The following is a 17,412-nucleotide window of genomic DNA, read 5'->3' as shown; positions in this document are numbered from 1 at the left end:
GACAAGGGTTCCCTAGACCTGCCCCTGATGGGAGAGGGCAAGTGGGAGAAGCCTACATTTCCAGTTTGGTGGGGCAAGGATTTGTAATCTGTCCTATGGGCCAAATAGACAATGGAGAAGGCAGCAGCAGACTTAAATCACCTTGAAGGGACCCAATCCAAGATGCTGGAGCTGTACTCCTAAGAGCAGGATCAAAGGCCACACATACCTTCCCTTGCAGCAGGTTTTCAAGACAAGGTCAGCCTTGAGCTGAAGGAAGCATTAGAAGCATTGCATTGGATGATGGGTGGAAGGAGTTTCCATTTATATCAGATTGGACTTTTTAATAACTGAAAATAAGACTAGACTCAAAAGCTGTGACAGAGGGGCGCCTGGGTGGCTCAGTCATTAAGCGTCTGCCTTCGGCTCAGGTCATGATCCCAGGGTCCTGGGATCGAGCCCCACATCGGGCTCCCTGCTCAGCAGGAAGCCTGCTTCTCCCTCTCCCACTCCCCCTGCTTGTGTTCCCTCTCTCGCTGTGTCTCTCTCTGTCAAATAAATAAATAAATAAAATCTTTAAAAAAAAAAAAAAAGCTGTGACAGATCCCTGAGATATAGTCCAATGGAAAGATCTGATAGAACAGGTTTCAAAGAAGTGATGGGAGAGAAACAAATCTGTTTCTGTATCCTATCAAGTCCAGCCTCTTTTAAAATATGAGGTTCACTTTTTGTCGTCTATTGTTTTCAGTTTTAGGCCACAGAGAAATTCTAAGAGCTACCTAACTGATTAATATGTATTAAATCAAAGTTAGAATATGAGGCAAACACTTTTGCTCTCAAACCTGTTTTGTGCTTTTGTAAACCCCTTATCATGGTCCACAAGATCTTATGCAGCCTAGCCCCTGCCTACTTTTGTGGACTACCATTGACCATGCTCTCTCAACTCACTCTGCTCCAAACATATTGATGGACTGCTTTGGGTTATCCCAAAGCAAACTCTTTCAGACCTCAAGACCTTTGCACATACCTTTTCTTATTCCTGGAACATTCTTCCCCAAATTCTTATTGAGAAAAAGGTGTTAAAACCTCTGACTATAAATGTAGATTCATCTACTTCTCCTTTAAGTTCTATCAGTATTTCTTCCAATATATTTTGAAGCCCTATTATTATATTTTAGTATTTTATTCTCTTGATTCATTGACCCCTTTTTTATTATAAAATATTTATCACTGTTAATATTCTCAATTCCAAAATTTATTTTGTTTGATATTACTATAATCATTTCAGCTTTCTTTTGATTAGTGTGAGCATGATGTATCTTTTCTATCATTTGACTCTTAACCTATTTGTGTCTATATTTAAGGGGGGTGATTTGTTATCGGCATACAATTTTCCATATTCTTTTCTTGTATCCAATCTCATAATCTCTGCCTTTTGAGGTGTTTAAACCACTTACATTTAATATAATTATTGATATGGTTAGGTTTAGAGCTATCATCTCCCTCTTTTCCACTGTCTCCTCTGTCCTCAGTTGCCATTCACCCTCTTTTTCTGCCTTCTTTTGGATTTACCAAGTATTTTTAAAATATTTAATGAACTTTATTTTCTATGTTGTTTTATCAGGTGTATCTTTTCTTTCTTTTTTGTGGTTGATTTAACTTGGCATATTCTATGTTCACTATCATTCAGTTCACTTTTATTACCCTGGCATCTAAAAAAATGCCTCGAATCTATGTGAGGTTCAATAATTTATTGCTGAGTAAATTGATAACAGAGCTAAGCAAAATACCAATTAAACAAAATACTCAAAACATGGAATATTCCTGTTAACTGAATTTCTAATCAAATGAGGGTTGTTCAGAAAACTATATGCTTCTACCTTTTTCTGGTTTGATTTTTTTTTTTTCTAAAATGTAATACTTGGGTCTCAGGCCTTACAAGTTTAGTGTACTGGAAATAATTTTGCAGTACCTCATTCTCATCATTCTGAACACCAGTGAAACTGATGTCTGAACACAGAGGCGGAAGAGAAGGTATAGAATGAAATAAATCTGTACAGAGCTCAGGATACACCCTAGAAGTTATTTATTTAGTTTCTCTTTGTTTGAAGAAAATCATAATGTGGTATGCTTTCTCTGTAATCTGACCTTGTCCTTAACACAAAGAGGGAAAAAAAATTCTTCTAGTTGCTGAAGACTAAAGGAGCATATTTAGTGTATGGTTAAAAAGAGTAAAAGAGAAAAATCATTTCTATGCCAGACTCACAGAAACTACTATAGAATTTTAAAAATGAAATCAAATCAGATGAGATTACAATAATAATAATGTACTAGTAAATGCTGAATGCATAATAAAATTGTGCACACATTTAAATGTAGTCAGGACATGATAAATAGACCAAACAATGCATTAGAACAGCTCCCACAAGGGTTACACTTCTTTTGTGGTACATAAAAATATGACCCTATCATTGCTTTCACATATTATTTCCAGTTCACAACCCACTAGGGCAAAAACTATCCTGAAGATGTGAAAATAAATTGATTACTGTAAATAATAATTAAATGATGATCAATGGCAAATAACTGTAAATAACCATTCCTACAGAGATAAAGGACACTGACAAATTTAAATTACACCTTGTCTGAACCAAAGCTTTTAAATAGTGATTAATAACAAATACAGATCACGTTCTAAATCTGTAAATCCTTGTTACAAAGAGAAACCTCCATAAACTGAAAAAGTTCAAGTTATCAGCTGAACTAGCATTTTCTCTATAAAGCACAGCAATGATAAACATCTATTAGCCAGCATGTATTCTCATGGAACTTCTAGAAGATGGGATAAAGGTTCTCAAACAAGGTCCTTGAACATTGGTCACTTTAGAGTTTATTTCTCCTTCATGATTGGGCTCTGTTGGTGTGACTATATGCAGTACTTGCACTATAATATTTACAATCAACAATAGGCCTATGATGTGTGTCTGTAAAGGGGTATATACATGTATACGTACATACATATATACATGTATATAAGTGTAGTCCTTAGCTTGTGAATGGAAATATAGAATCCCTCCAAAGGGCGTCTGGGTGGCTCAGTTGGTTAAGCGACTGCCTTCGGCTCAGGTCATGATCCTGGAGTCCCTGGATCAGGTCCTGCATTGGGCTCCCTGCTCAGCAGGGAGTCTGCTTCTCCCTCTGACCCTCCCCCCCCTCTCATGTGCTCTCTCTCTCTCTCAAATAAATAAATAAAATCTTAAAAAAAAAAAAAAAAGAATCCCTCCAAGTACCACTCAACTCCTAACCAAACACGTCAGGTCCCAAGCTGATCTATACTATAAGCACCCATATCACCTATTCCTTCCCAGCATAGTCAGATGGGCAAAAGAAAAAAGTAAATACCTAAATTAGAAGTCAACAAGGAGGTCTCCCAACTTCCTATGTCTGAACTCACTAAATGACTCTAAAATGGGGAAAACAAGAATAAGCCTTTTGCTGAGGCCTAGAAAGCATGAGGCAGCTGAGGTTTAAGAGGCTAGAATAGGTCCTAGTTTTGTAATCTGTGATACACAGCATCTGGGGCTAATACTTGACTGCCCAAGAAAGCCAAGAAGGCAGAAGATGTGCATCTACATATGCATGGATGTGCATACATGCATGTATTCTGGGAGAGGTGCTACTTCTCCCAGCTTACTTTGAAAGGCCCTATGGATAGAGGTCCCACAATCCCTCTAGAACTGAAGAACTGGAACAGTCTTAGTCCTTACAGGCTGGAAAAGGCTGGTTCACAACCCCCACCCCCCACTGCATGTCAAGGTTGGAGAATTAAGGCCTTCCTTAATCATCACTGGAACAGGTACAGTTCCTTCTCCTTTTGTGACCAAGGACTGCCCCTAGCAAGGATTGCCTGGTCTTCTATCCCCTCCAACTGTGATACTACATGAGAGCTTCCACAGCCTCAATGCATTGGTGTTGAGGGCACCCAACCTAGAAGTAGGCAAAGAAATCTGCAACCCCTAAAATGGACTTGGTCCCTGGGGAGAGTGCAGGGATGGTAGGGAAGAAACAAACTGAAATAAGATGAGTCTCACCAATAAAAGAGACCAAAAAAAGAAGAAAAAAGATTAAAAAATTAATGGACAAGGAAATGCAAATCCTCAAAGTGATGTAATTAGGACACAAAATATATTTTCTGAAACTAAAAAGTTTGGGGAAAAATTTTTAATTCCATAACCTAACTGAGGCAGAATATTCACTCCCTAGAACAAAATAGAATAGGACTTGGCAAATTTTCTATAAAGATCGAGTTAGTAAATATTTTTGACTTTGTGGCCATATTCTGTCTGTTGAAATTGCCCAAATTTGTCACTGTAGCATGTAAGCAACCATAGACAACACATACATAAATGTACTTGGCTGTGTTCCAATAAAACTTTATTTATAGAAGCAGGCAGCAGGATGGATTTGGCAAGCAATCTCAAGTTTGTAGATCCCTGGTCTAGAAGGTCAAATAAAAAATCTATCATGCCACAGAAGACAAAAAAGAAAAGAACTAGATCCAGAATATTTAAAATGCAAAATCAGTAACTCTAGAGAAAAAAAAGGTCTGGATGAAAACATAGCTGAAGAACTAACACAAGAAAACTAAGAAAGCCTTAAACCTTCAGGCTTAACCAGGCATACCCTACTGAAATATTTGAACTACCAAAATAAGGAGAAAATTTTATTAACTCACATTAAGAAAGAAAAAGTTACCTAGAAAAGAGAGAAAATTAGTATTAGATTTTTCACCAATGTCAACATTGAAAGCTACAAGATGAAGGAACAATTTTTAACAAGGTGATGATACAAGATAAACATATAAAATCTAGTAATCTTCTTCTCTACTAACATTAACCTGAAATAGAAAACCAATTCCATACATGAGAGCAACAGCTATAAAACCCAGAAAGGAAACAGATAAATATTTTTAAATTATATATTTTAAAATTAATATTGAAACTTTAATTAATATATAAAATTCCGATCCAAATCCCAGCAGAGTTCTTAGAATAAACAGAAGAAATTATTTTAAAGTTCATATGAAAGAGTACATTAGAATTGATAAGAAGGGAGCCTGGGTGGCTCAGTCATTAAGCGTCTGCCTTTGGCTCAGCTCATGATCCCAGGGTCCTGGGATCGAGCCTTGCATTGGGCTCCCTGCTCAGCAGGAAGCTTGCTTTTCCCTCTCCGACTCCCCCTGCTTGTGTTCCCTCTCTCGCTATGTCTCTGTCAAATAAATAAATAAAATTTTCAAAAAAAAAAAAAAGAATCGACAAGAAAATTTTGTAAAATAAAGAACAGTGAAAGAGATATTTATACTTATATCTCCTAGTTATTTATATTTATATTTGGTTCTTCACCAAATATAATATTATAAATTCATCATATTTAAAACATTATGTTATTGGCATGGGAATACACAAGTCCATTAGCAGAAGAGAATAGAGAATCTAAAAATAGATCCAAGTATATGTTGAAACATAATAAGTTACGAAAATGTGAAGGAATTGTTTTATAAATGATACTGGCTATAATAATTAACCATCTGAAAGGAAACAAAAATTATATGAGATAAAATATATACAGTTCAAATGGATTCAAAATATTTTTTAATTGTAAGAAACTTAGAGGACACTATGTTACAACCTCAGCATCAGAGATCATTTCTTAAGCAAGTCAAGAAATATAAAACCAGAAAGAAACCACAGACATTTAATTTTAATAACTACATGGCAAAGATATCAAGTCAAATGACAAATGGTAACTGAGGAAAAATCCTGCCACACAGATGAAATATGAGGCTAATTTCCCTAACAAATAAAACTCTTTCAAAACTGATAAGAAAAAGACAAGTATTCCAACAGAAAAAATCAACAGGGGATGAACAGAAAATTCACAGAAGAGAAAATAAACATGGCTAATAAATACGTGATAAGCTGCTTGACCTCATAATAACTAGGAAAATATAAATCAAGACCAGACATCATTTTTCACCACTCATATTAACAAGAATGTACAAGACTGATAACTTCAGTGCTGGCAACAGTGTAGGGAAGTAGGCATTCATATACTGCTGGTGGGAGTGTGAATTCCTCCAATCTTTTTGGAAAGTAAGACACCCTGAGTCTACACTTTGGAGAATTCATCCGCATGAACTAAGAGCACAAAATATAAAGATATACGTAATAGGCTTATTGGCTTATTTGTTGCCTTGTTTATAGCACCAGAAAAACAACGTAAACATTCATCATGACAAGACTAGCAAATGAATTGTGAAAAATCTACACCATGAATATAGAATACTGCATGTTATTAAAAAGAATGAGTTGGATCCATATGTACTGAAACAGAGGGACTTTCAGGATGTCAAGGTATAAGCATTTTTGCCATTGGCACGAGTGTGTGTGTGTGTGTGTGCGCGTGTGTGTGTGTAACATGATCATGAATAGAAGGTTGGGACAATGACACATATACACTCAATGTGAACACTGGTTACTTTGGGACGAGAGGAAACAGAATGTTGACTTTTTGTACACATTTATGTTGTTTGTTTTGTTGCAAAAAGTATTAAGTGCTTCTATAACTTGAAAAAATGTCAATAAGGCAAATGAAAAGAAATCATGAACTTCTGGTTTCCCTTGAGATAATGACCTTTGACTAAATGACAGCTGAATCTCTCCCAAAACCATAGAGATCAACCAGGAGAGCAAATGAAACCACCCATCACTCACATCTAGAGCCAAGACTCAAAAAATAATTGACAGGGCCCAGCACAAAATGAAAATGAGGGGCACCAGCCAGGGCAGAGATATTAATCTCCCCTTCCCAGGGGCCTATCACTGCCAACAACCCCGGACTGGCAACCTGCCAGGAATTCTGACTTATGTGCTAGGGATATACTCTGCACTTGGATCAGTGGTAGACAAGAGGGCCCCGCTGAGTCACCCACTGAATGCACCATGACACTGACAAACAGGGACAAGGACAGCCGCCGCTTTGCCCTGATCCCAACCTCTCCTGCACCTGCTCCCCTGGTGGGTCTGGAGGACTGGACAGAGCACAGGCCTCCACCTGCCATGCAACTGGGCTGCCCCTACCAGAGAGGGGCAATGGTCACAGACCAGGGGCAGGAGCAGGTGGCTGAACTAATCCAGGAAAGGTGGAGAGGTAAGGAGGAGGTAGAATGAAAGAAGGAGGAAGAACCATGCATGAGTGGGGGATTCAAGGCCCTAATGCATGTCCAGCGTGCCATCAAACTTCACTTACAAAACACAAACTCAAAGATGAAATTATTAAGAATTTCAAGACAGTGACTACAGAGCATTCAGCCCCTTCTGAACAGGGCCCTGTGGAAATGCACGGTAGCGTGCCCATGAGGCCAGCCCTGCCTATGGCATAACCAGGAGATGGAGCACAGAAACTTCAATTAATGCACAGGGAGGAAACAAACATCTGAAATCAGCAGAAACCTGGTCAGAGAAGAGTCAGGTGGCAGCAATCACCTCCAGAAAGAGATTTCCACCCTGAGTGTGGAAATACAGAAAACAAGCCTGACACCTGGGTACAGGGGAAACAAAAAGGGAGGGCTGGAAAGTTCATAGGACCAAAGACGGCCGTCTTGTGTGGGCACCATTTCCAGAGGGAGGACAGTAACTTGGGGGGTCACATACCCCCGAAGCTTGATGGTTAAGGGGAAAAAGAAGAAGTACACAATAGAAATTAAGGGCCCTTTGGAAAGAAGAGAGTCACAAAATCAGAAGACACATCAACCCTCCCTCTCTCCCCAAAAGGCACCACTGATGAGAGAAGCACTTCCCTGCACAGAGAGGAGGCCCACAAAAGCTAAGAAACCTAGTGGGCTCTCACTTCTGTTGGCAGAGTCACCAGTCATTGGTTGTCCAGCCAGGAAAACATAAGACATTTCAAGATGAACAGAAAATGGCAGACGTGAAAGAAATCAATCAACCCTGAAGAACTAACAAGTGATAAAAAGAAAATTAATTCCGATTATGATTCCTTTCATTTCAAGGTACAATGAATATTCCAACCATTATTCAACTGTATTTCAGAAGTAGCAACTTGATAGAAAAGAAAAACAAAACAAAACAAAGACTGGAAGATCAGCCCCTTTCTGAGAAAGGCAGAAGGAAACTAAGTGCGTGCATCATTACACACCTGGTGTTGGGGGTTTGGCAATACACTGACTGCAGAAAAGAGACGGTGAAAAAAAAAAAAAAACATTAGAGATGGAGAACTTGAAAGCACAAACCTATCATTCTTCAGAGCAATTATTTCCATTTTTTTTTTTTAGTGACTAAATTTTCTAAATTGAAAAGCCTTTATTCAAATAGTTCTGAGATCTTTTCTGTCTACTTTTGAGACTGTTTTTCACATGGTTGTTTTCTGAGCACAATTCATATCTACTTTAAAATTGAGAGATTCATGATGTCCAAGGTATCTCTCAATTTCTAAAGCATTAACACATAAAGTTCTTTCAAGGAGTCCCAGCGTATGTAATCTGGTTGCCAAGCAAAAGGATTCTTTTGGAACTGCGACCCACAGTGGATAAAGAATGGATCTGAAAGGTATATTGTAAAATTTTCCAAGTAAAGATACAATCATAAAGATCCAATAGTAACAAAAACACATAAAATACAAAATACTCAAACTTCCTTATAGTCCATTCGACAGCCACATTAAATCTATCCACTTAGGAGTTATGTATCTATCAATTTAAATAAGAGAAAAATACCATCTTTTCATATAATGCATTTGTGACCAATGATGCCACCTAAGATTGCCCTTCTGTAAGGGTCAGTTTCAAGTTTCACCTTAGCACTATACAATGAAAACTTTAGGTACAGGTTTCCCCCAATATCTAAAAGTAGAGCGTGTCTATAAAACCTCTAGTAAGCCGAAATGGCATAGAGTGAAGAAGCAATCACCATTAATTTATATGGAAAATCTTTTGAGCATCACCAAAAATGACCTCTCTTAGGCTTTCCTGATACCTTAGGACACATCTTGCTAACAAATGCACAAAATAAATCACAATAAAACACAGATGTTCACAGGCACAGCTCAAGGCCATGGCGGCCTGATGCTCGGAGGCTGAGTATAGTTCCCAGGGAAGGAGCTGGGCGGCCCCACCCTCACGGCTGGAGGTGCGCCCTACCTCTATAAGGGCTGGCTTCGGAACAAACACTGAAAGCTATTTTTGTCTTTCACCTTCTTTTCATAAAAACGAAAATCCTCTTCGGATTTCTTTTGTCTATCGAAGATAGGTCTTTCATAAAAGTGAAGTGGCATGATGCAAACTTTCGAAAAGCAGGGATACCTGTATCCTAAGCTGTTACTCCAAAATTTGTGCTCCAGCCTTCTAGGCTGCCTTGGGAGAATGACATCAAATAAAGAATGCCGAAAGATAACTATATGCAGAGTAAGTTGCCTTCGTGCCAACAAAATGTCAAATGAATAAAATAGATGTATACATGGGGCAATCTTCAATTTCTGTCTCTCTCATACTTGGAAAGTTTCTCTCAGAAGCAGAATGAAAATGTTAAAATTTTGAGATGCTTTTACCAGTCCTCTTGAGGCCAGTCCTTCAAAGTTGGGAATTTGGAATCTAAGGACATAAAGGGGGGAAACTGCTATAAAAAATACATATTAATAACATGAAATGGCACTTCTCACAGTCAACTATTTTTCTCTGCAACCTCACTTGCATTAACAATTAAGTGTCTCCAGGTAAAGAACGTATTTTTGAAGCATTAACAGATTACTGCAATGATTTATCCTTTAAAATGTATACCCATCCATACTACCATTGCAACATACTTGGAACATTGTTTTCTTCATAATTGCTTTGAGCTAAGATATTCATAGAAGAAAATACAAGCTGCCCTCACAAGAGTGCTTCATGTCTCCCTAAAACAAATGATTCATCCCTGTTCCTTGTGCACTGATTAATGTGCTTACTGCTTTTTTACTGAGTTGCATTTATAGGGAAAAAATCAGTTATATCACATAAATGGTATTTGCTCTCCAAAAATATAATGATGTAGGATAGGATGTGAAGTCATAAGAGACTAGACCGGTAAACTGGAAAAATGGAAAGGTTGAAATAGGAATTATCTACTCAAATTCTAAATGCTTTGAAGATGGTAACAGAGAAATTAAGGGAGATGTTGATCCAAAATGGTTTTTTACCAAAGCACCAGCTATCAACGGTTCCAAAAAAAAAACTTCTCACACCTCAAAAGCTACCTCTTCCAGGAGGGAGGATGAAATAGTTATAGCTACCCCTCTTCCAAACAGAGTATCAACACCTTTCTACTCATTCCCAAAAGAGGAAATAGGCAGATCCAAAAGTATCTTCCTCAAACAAACACAATTAACAGGGCCACCAATCTTGCTGCATCCAAATCAGAATAGGGAATTGCAACTCTAATAATGAGAAACTAGGAAATTAGGACCAATTCACAATAAGGACAATGAAAAATACTGAACAAGGTATTATAAAGCATCCTCTCAAAGGCCTCAAAGAAGTATCAATATAGTGAGGAATTACCAGGCCAAACTCTAGAAGATGAGAACCCAGTTGGGTTAAGTGTACTATCCAGGAGTATTTCCTAATTTAAAACAAAGTTGTGAAACTGAGCTTCTTATTTTAAAAGATTCAAGGGGAAAAGGAAACTAAAGCAAAGGCTAGGGGCCACCAAAGGTAGAGAATGTAGTGAACGACTACAGGGTTCATCTGTGGCCCCAAAGGGGAAAAGAGTGAGCTGAAGCAAACCAGCCCTTGGGCAGACTCGAAGGCTGCACCAACTGGGTCATCCAGGGAACCTCAAGCCTTGAGCTCAGATTACGCCAGTCAGCACCACAACCACCGACCCTTGGCAGAAGCCAAAGAAAGGCTCTGAAGGATAACCAGGCACGTGTGACAATATAAATGAGAACCCATACAACCAAGAGAAATAGAGACAGCCTCCACATTTTCAAATTAACAGATACAGATGGTAATACAACGGTACTTACACCATTCAAAGATATTGAAAGCAAAGCCTGAAATTTTCAGAAGAGAAATGAAAATTGTATTTTAAAAAGCGATTTGGCAGACTTGAAAAAGAACCGAATAAAAATTCTAGAACTAAGGAAAAAAGTAATCAAAATTCATAAATCAGTGGAAAGATTTAACAGCGGATAAGCTACAAATGAACAGAGAATTCCTAAACCAAATGATGTCAGAGAAACTACCCAGAATATATCACAGAAAGACAAAACGATGGAAGAGCAAGAGACATGGGGTAGAGAAAGTCCAACATGTATTTACTTGGAGTTCAAGAGCAGGAGTCAGAAGATGAGGGAGAAGCATCACGTGAAGCAGTCAAAGCTGAAGGTATTTTAGAACCACTGAAAGACATCAATCCATGGACTTAGAAGGACTAACAATTCCCAAGCAATCTAAATAAGAAGTCCACACCTACACACATTGCAATGACACTGTAGAAAACCAAAGACCAAAAAGAAAAATCTTAAGAGCAGCCAGAGGAAAAAATACAGATGACCTTCAAATGAATCACCCTCAGAATAGATACTTCTCAGCAGCAAGAGGGGAAGCCAGGAGACAGTGGAGTGATATCTTCAGTGTGCTGAAAGAAAATAACCGCCAAACTAGAATTCCATATGCAGTGAAAATATGTTTCAAGAGGGATAGTGCAATAAGGATATTTTTAAACAAAAATAGAGTTTGCCAGTGAGGACCCACACCAAAAGGAATAGGGGTGCTCTCCAGGCAGAAGGAAAATGGTCCCAGGTGGAAGGAATGCAAGAAATAACAAACAAAAAGGGACACAGGTGGGTCAACCTCAATAACATTGACTGCAAAATGCAGTAACATCTCAAGAGGCTTAACATGCCCGGGGAAACAACACATAAGACGACAATAGCGTGTAAGCCAAACAGAGACAAACCTTCTGTGTTACCGGAGGCAGGAACGCTGCTGACTCACTTTACACTTTGGTAAGTCAGAGGTGCAAGCTCTATTTTCTCTGGTAACCAAGAAAAGACGAGAAACACATTACTGGGAGGGAGAATCAAACGACTAAAAAAAAAAAAAAAAACAAACCCCCAAAATGCAATCCATCTAAAAAAAGGCAAGAAAGGAGGGAAATAAAACAGATGTAACAAACAGAAAACCAGAAAAAAAAAAAAAGTGGTAGATTTAAACCCAAATCTATCAGTGATTACATTAAAATATAACTAGAATAAAAGAAAGGTGGTAATGGAATCACAGAGTTAGAATTAATAGGGGCTTTACAGCTATTCTGAACTCCAGATTTCACCTCTCTCTCCTGTTTAACCCTACTGCTATTAGGATAACATCTAAACTCCTTAAGCACTCCTCTTGTGAAGGGCTGCTCACCTTTCGTACCTCATTTTTCACCCCTGTTTGTGCTCCCACAGACACATGGGGCCAAGGGCCACCATATAGAACAGGGCAGCTAGCTGAGGGGCTGTGAAATGTTCAGTAAAATCTAAAAGACAACACAAACTTTGATGATATTGTATGTTTTGTGATTGCCTTGGTAAATTAAGTTAATTATTTGAAATATCCTGATCCTGAATAATTAACCTTGACCACTCATTGTGCAATTCCACAAGACCAGAATCACATGTGTTTCACTCATTTTGTATACTTTACACCAAAAAGAGTGCCTGGCACATAGTAGGTACCCAACAGTTGACGAATGAATGAACTACATTAATGTGGGTGCTGCCCAGCTAGTAACTCTCGTTGGCACACATTAACTTGCAAGTTATATAGGTCAGAGCTAATGGCCTGAAGGCCTGAAGGTGCTAATACCAATGTTCTCAATCGCCTCCGTACGTGATCATTCCCATGGCCATTACCATCCTAGCTAATCCTCTATACATCTCATTATGGGCAAGGGCCTGTGCCTAGGAACTTTTCATATATTAAATTGCTGAATACGCCTAACAACCCTGCAAGGTAGGTACGATTACCATTCCCACTTTATAAATGAAGAAACCAAGGCACAGATAAGCTAGGGAAACTTGCCCAAGGCTACAGGACAAACAAATGGCAGAACTGGGCTATGAACCTGGGTAGTCTGACTCCAAAGTCCACGCTCTTAGCTACTGTTGCCAAAAAGCTTCCCTAGTTATCAAACTGTCTATAAGCACCCATAATGCGGCTGAATGATGCTACTAAAGATGACTATTTAATCAAGAGGGCCCGTATTATGTACTTTCAGAACTTGACGGAGAAGGAAATGCACCTCGTGATGTTCAGCTAAAATGCACTTGCAGAATCACAATACGGCTCCTGTAGCCTTTCCTATCTTCTCCTTGTACCTGCAAAGAGAGAACTCAGTGGCCTGGGAAACATGTCTTATTCTCCGGAGTTGTCAACAAAGCCCAAGCCCACCAATGACCCAGGCTGAGAAGTCAGTACAAAATGATTGTGAATGATCCAAAGCTACAAAGAGGCTGAGACCTCCCCACACCCCAACCCAACTGTTGGGTTGGAGAGGGAGCTATCATTGGGCAGACAAGGGTGCAGAAGTTACTGTCACATGGGAATACAGCCTCTGCTTCTACCCAGGGAAAGCCACGCTCATGAAGATGGGAAGGCAATCCAACACCTCAAGAGGACTTGCTCTTTACACAGAGGTGGACATTTTACACAGAAGCATAGGACGCAGGGGAAGTGTTCCTGACCCAGGTCCCCCATCTTCACACAGCTCAGGGGCAGTAAGGCCTCCCTCGGCCCCTGAGTCACCAAAGACAGAGAAAGGCATCAACAGTGAGCAAGGATTTTCTGAATCATATGACCTTGTTTCAATGCCCAACTTTAAAGGAGAAAAATCTTCAACAAGGTGTTCGACCACTCTATTTGTTCATTTGAAAAAGGTTGCTGGTGAAGACAAAAGTATGACAAACCCACCTAAAGAATCTAGCACAGCCTAATAAAGAGGAGGCATGCCATAACTGAATTTCTTATTCCTCCTTCCAGTTTGACGACATGCCCATAGATGCAGGCCTGTCCCCTTCAATATTAGTCTTCTTGTGTTGTTTGTGCTTATGCTGTTCTTTTTGAAACAGAGGCAACTGAGAAAAGCTGTAACGTCATAATTGTGCAACGGGGACGTATGCGCACAGCCTGACCGCCAGAAGGAACTTCTGCACACTTCTTCTTCTATGAGGCCTGCACCAACCTGTAATTGCTGCTGTTTTCACAAGCCTTCCTGTTGTCCAAAGAATCAGATCCAAGCCTGCAGACACTTTAGCCAAAGGACTTTTCTTACGTGCTGGGAAACTTGCCCTAAAAACGTTAATTCCTTTCATTCTCCCCAGTGGAAAATCAAGTGTTTCTCAAGTGGCATGCTTCCAGTGACCAAGAGCGAGCAGCCTTGATGGCTGAGAAGTCTGGATGCTGCTCCTGCCCCCCACCCCCACCCCAGTTCTCCTTACTCTGCATAGTAATTGCTGCAAATGTGGCATGCTGCATCCCACACAGTTCTGAGACATCCATTACTTCAGAAAATGCTGTCAGGTAAATTAAGGACAAAGACAAAACTTTAGTTCTAAATTTTCCTGCTTTCTCCTTGAGTTACAGCACTTTATTTTAAGCTCCTTTTTGCCACTTAGTAGACGCAGCCATTATGGGCCAGAAGATGTGCACGACGCCCCTGAGCCCGTACAACCCCGCCTGAGAGTCAGGCAGCCCTTGACTCTGCCACTTGCAAGCTGTGTGGCCTTTCAACCTCTCAACTTCTCGGAGCCCGGTTTTCCTTACGTCTCACAATAACACGACACAGCTGTGATGAGTAAGTGAAGTGTTTATGGTGTTACCTTTTGTACACAGAAAAGGATTAAATGCAGTTTTCCCTGTGATGAAGATATGGGCCATTATACCTGCTACTTATTCGGACAGACTGTATTAACTGCTAGCGGCACCATCTGGAGAATTCTGCATGTGCTGTTGAAGATGTAAAGTCCTTGGCAGCCAGGTCCTAGTTCTATGGACAAATGAACGTGGGGAAGCCACGTGCCTTAGTCAGCAGAGGCTGCCTAACAAAAACCACAGACTGGGGGCTCAAACAACAGAAGTTTTTCTTGCAGTTCTGGAGGCTGGAAAGTCCAAGATCCAAGTGCCGGCAGATTCAGTTTCTGGTGAAACTCCTCTTCCTGACTCACTGCCTTCTCGCTGTGTCCTCACAGGGTAAAGAGAAGAGTGAGCTCTCTGATGTCTCATCCAATACAGAGACTAATCCTACCTGATCAGGGCTCCACTCTTAGGACCACATTTAACCTCAGTCACCTCCATAAAAGCTCCATCTTCAAGTCACGGTTGGGGGTAGGGCTTCGACATATGAATTTGAGGGGGACATAATTCAGGGCCTAGCACCACGTTTGATGTGTCAGTTTCCAGAGGCTGTCTGGCCTAAGTAGGGATCCCTTTCCCCACAGATCCACAAGATTCTGCAAGTGCCTCTATCATGCTGTCTGGGTGACCTTCACACCTTTACTTCATTACAGCAGGTGCCCGTGGAATCTTTTTCTGCAGTGGTGATGTATACTGGGGGGAGGACGCTTTTGTCACCCAAGGCCAACGGTCATGTTGTGGATGAGGAATCAACTGACGCTCATGAAACAAGCTAATTTAATCTGGGGTTTTGATTTACTCTTTGAGGATATAAAGCATACCACTCACTATACAGTTGTGCTCTCTCCCTGTTCCCTGTCCAGCAAGGAAGCTCCTGGGGCCTCTGCACCATGACCAAACAATACTCACTGACGTTACCAATATTTTCTGGGGACTGACCACAAACCAGGTACTGTTCTAGGCCACTGGGATCCAACAGCGAATGACAAAGGCAACAGGCTCTGCCCTCACAGAGCTGGCAGTCTGGTTAATACTTACCACCCCCTAACTCGCCATCTTCGTGCTTAGTTTCAGAGTCAGAGCCGGGTTTGGAAGCCCAGCTAGGGACTGCTTGTGACTTTGGGACATCGCTTCACTTCTCCGCACCTCTGTTTTCTCAGATGTACTACGGGGAAGAGCAGGTATGACCCAGGTATGCTGTTAACCCAAACAGTACCATGTGAGTAACATGCTTTGGATTTTTCTCTGTTTTTCTACCTGTAACCTCAGACTTTCCTGCATGGGTCTCTGGACAGCATATTTTGGGGGTGGGGGAATCAGGCAGGCAAAGGGAGGGGCAGAAAGGACCTACAATTGTCTGACTCAGGATATGACTTCCACCTTTCTTAAAAGAAACCAGATCTCTCCAGAACGCTGGCCCCCAGGAAGGGACAGGGACACATTTTACCCTAGATTCAGGAGAGGGACTCCCCCCAGATGTACAGGACAACTCTGCAAGGATTTTGTAAGGATTAAGGATACGACGAGAACCCCTAGCCCAAGGCCTGGCACGTGGTACATGCTGCATTAAAGAGATACTGATGAATACATGAGACGGTCTCACACAGGACACACGAGTTCCCCACTGGACTAAGAGCCATGGCTGTGGCCCCACATGGCCATTGGGAATGCTGTCATGGTGACCTGACATGGAGGGAGGCCCATGTGAGAATAACACAGGCTGAGTTCGGGATCCTGAGGGCCCAGGCGCCATTGCAGTGCTGACATCATGGCTCCCACGTGGCGCCTGGAGCCGAGGCGGGAGCCTTGCGCAGAGGCTGGGGTAGGGAGCTGCTGGCCCAGGAGAAAGAAGGGAAATGCAGGCCTGTGTGTCGCTATGCTGGGGACGGAGGGTCTCCGGAGGTCTCATAATTCTGAGGGTGGGAGGCTATCCAGAGAGGCCAAGTTTGGGGGGCTACTAGGGCTCTGCTGTACCCAGCCCAGAGAGACCTGTCCATGACACAAGAATGAACATTAACTATCTTTTCTGTGCATTATATTTATATAGAGAGCCCTGTTTACTTGTTTTACCTATAAATATAATCCTTATAACAACCTATGAGGGGGGGCTATTGTTATCCCCATTTTACAGACACAGAAATGAAGGCACAGACGGGTTAAGGAACTTGCCCAAGGCCACACAGGTGGTAATTAGTCGAGTGGAAATCAAACCCAGAGCCTGAGAAGCTCTTACAGGGAAGTTCATCATCCTGCTTGCTGCCTCTCTCTCCTCCATGAAGCTCAGTAACCATCCATAAGAAGCTCTTGGTTCTCCTGCCTCTTCCGGAAGAGCACGGGCTGGCTACATTTTCCTGTGAAGGCCCAGAGAGTAAATATTTTTGGCTTTGCGGGCCACTTGGTCCCCGTCACAACTACTCCACTCAGCCACTGCAGTGTGAAGTCAGCCGAAGACAATACGGAAATGAATGAGCATGGCTCTG

At 40.9% G+C, this 17,412-nt stretch overlaps 1 protein-coding gene across 10 annotated transcripts in view; it reads right to left on the bottom strand.

Annotated features, from left to right (window-relative positions):
- PDE8B (phosphodiesterase 8B) overlaps positions 1–17,412 on the bottom strand; it is a 218,585-nt gene that overhangs the window by 161,072 nt on the left and 40,101 nt on the right. The window contains exons 3-5 of one of the 10 annotated variants that reach the window (XM_021699983.1): positions 14,258–14,287; positions 1,847–1,865; positions 940–950 (exon numbers count right to left, since the gene is read on the bottom strand). The exons of the other annotated variants lie outside the window; for them this stretch is intronic. Coding sequence (XP_021555658.1) covers positions 940–950; positions 1,847–1,865; positions 14,258–14,287 — 60 coding nt within the window. The remainder of the gene's footprint in view (positions 1–939; positions 951–1,846; positions 1,866–14,257; positions 14,288–17,412) is intronic. 10 annotated transcript variants of the gene reach the window in all.

Source organism: Neomonachus schauinslandi, chromosome 7, assembly GCF_002201575.2.
Source record: "Neomonachus schauinslandi chromosome 7, ASM220157v2, whole genome shotgun sequence".
Lineage (NCBI taxonomy): Eukaryota > Metazoa > Chordata > Mammalia > Carnivora > Phocidae > Neomonachus > Neomonachus schauinslandi.
This window is presented reverse-complemented; position numbering and strand designations above follow the sequence as displayed.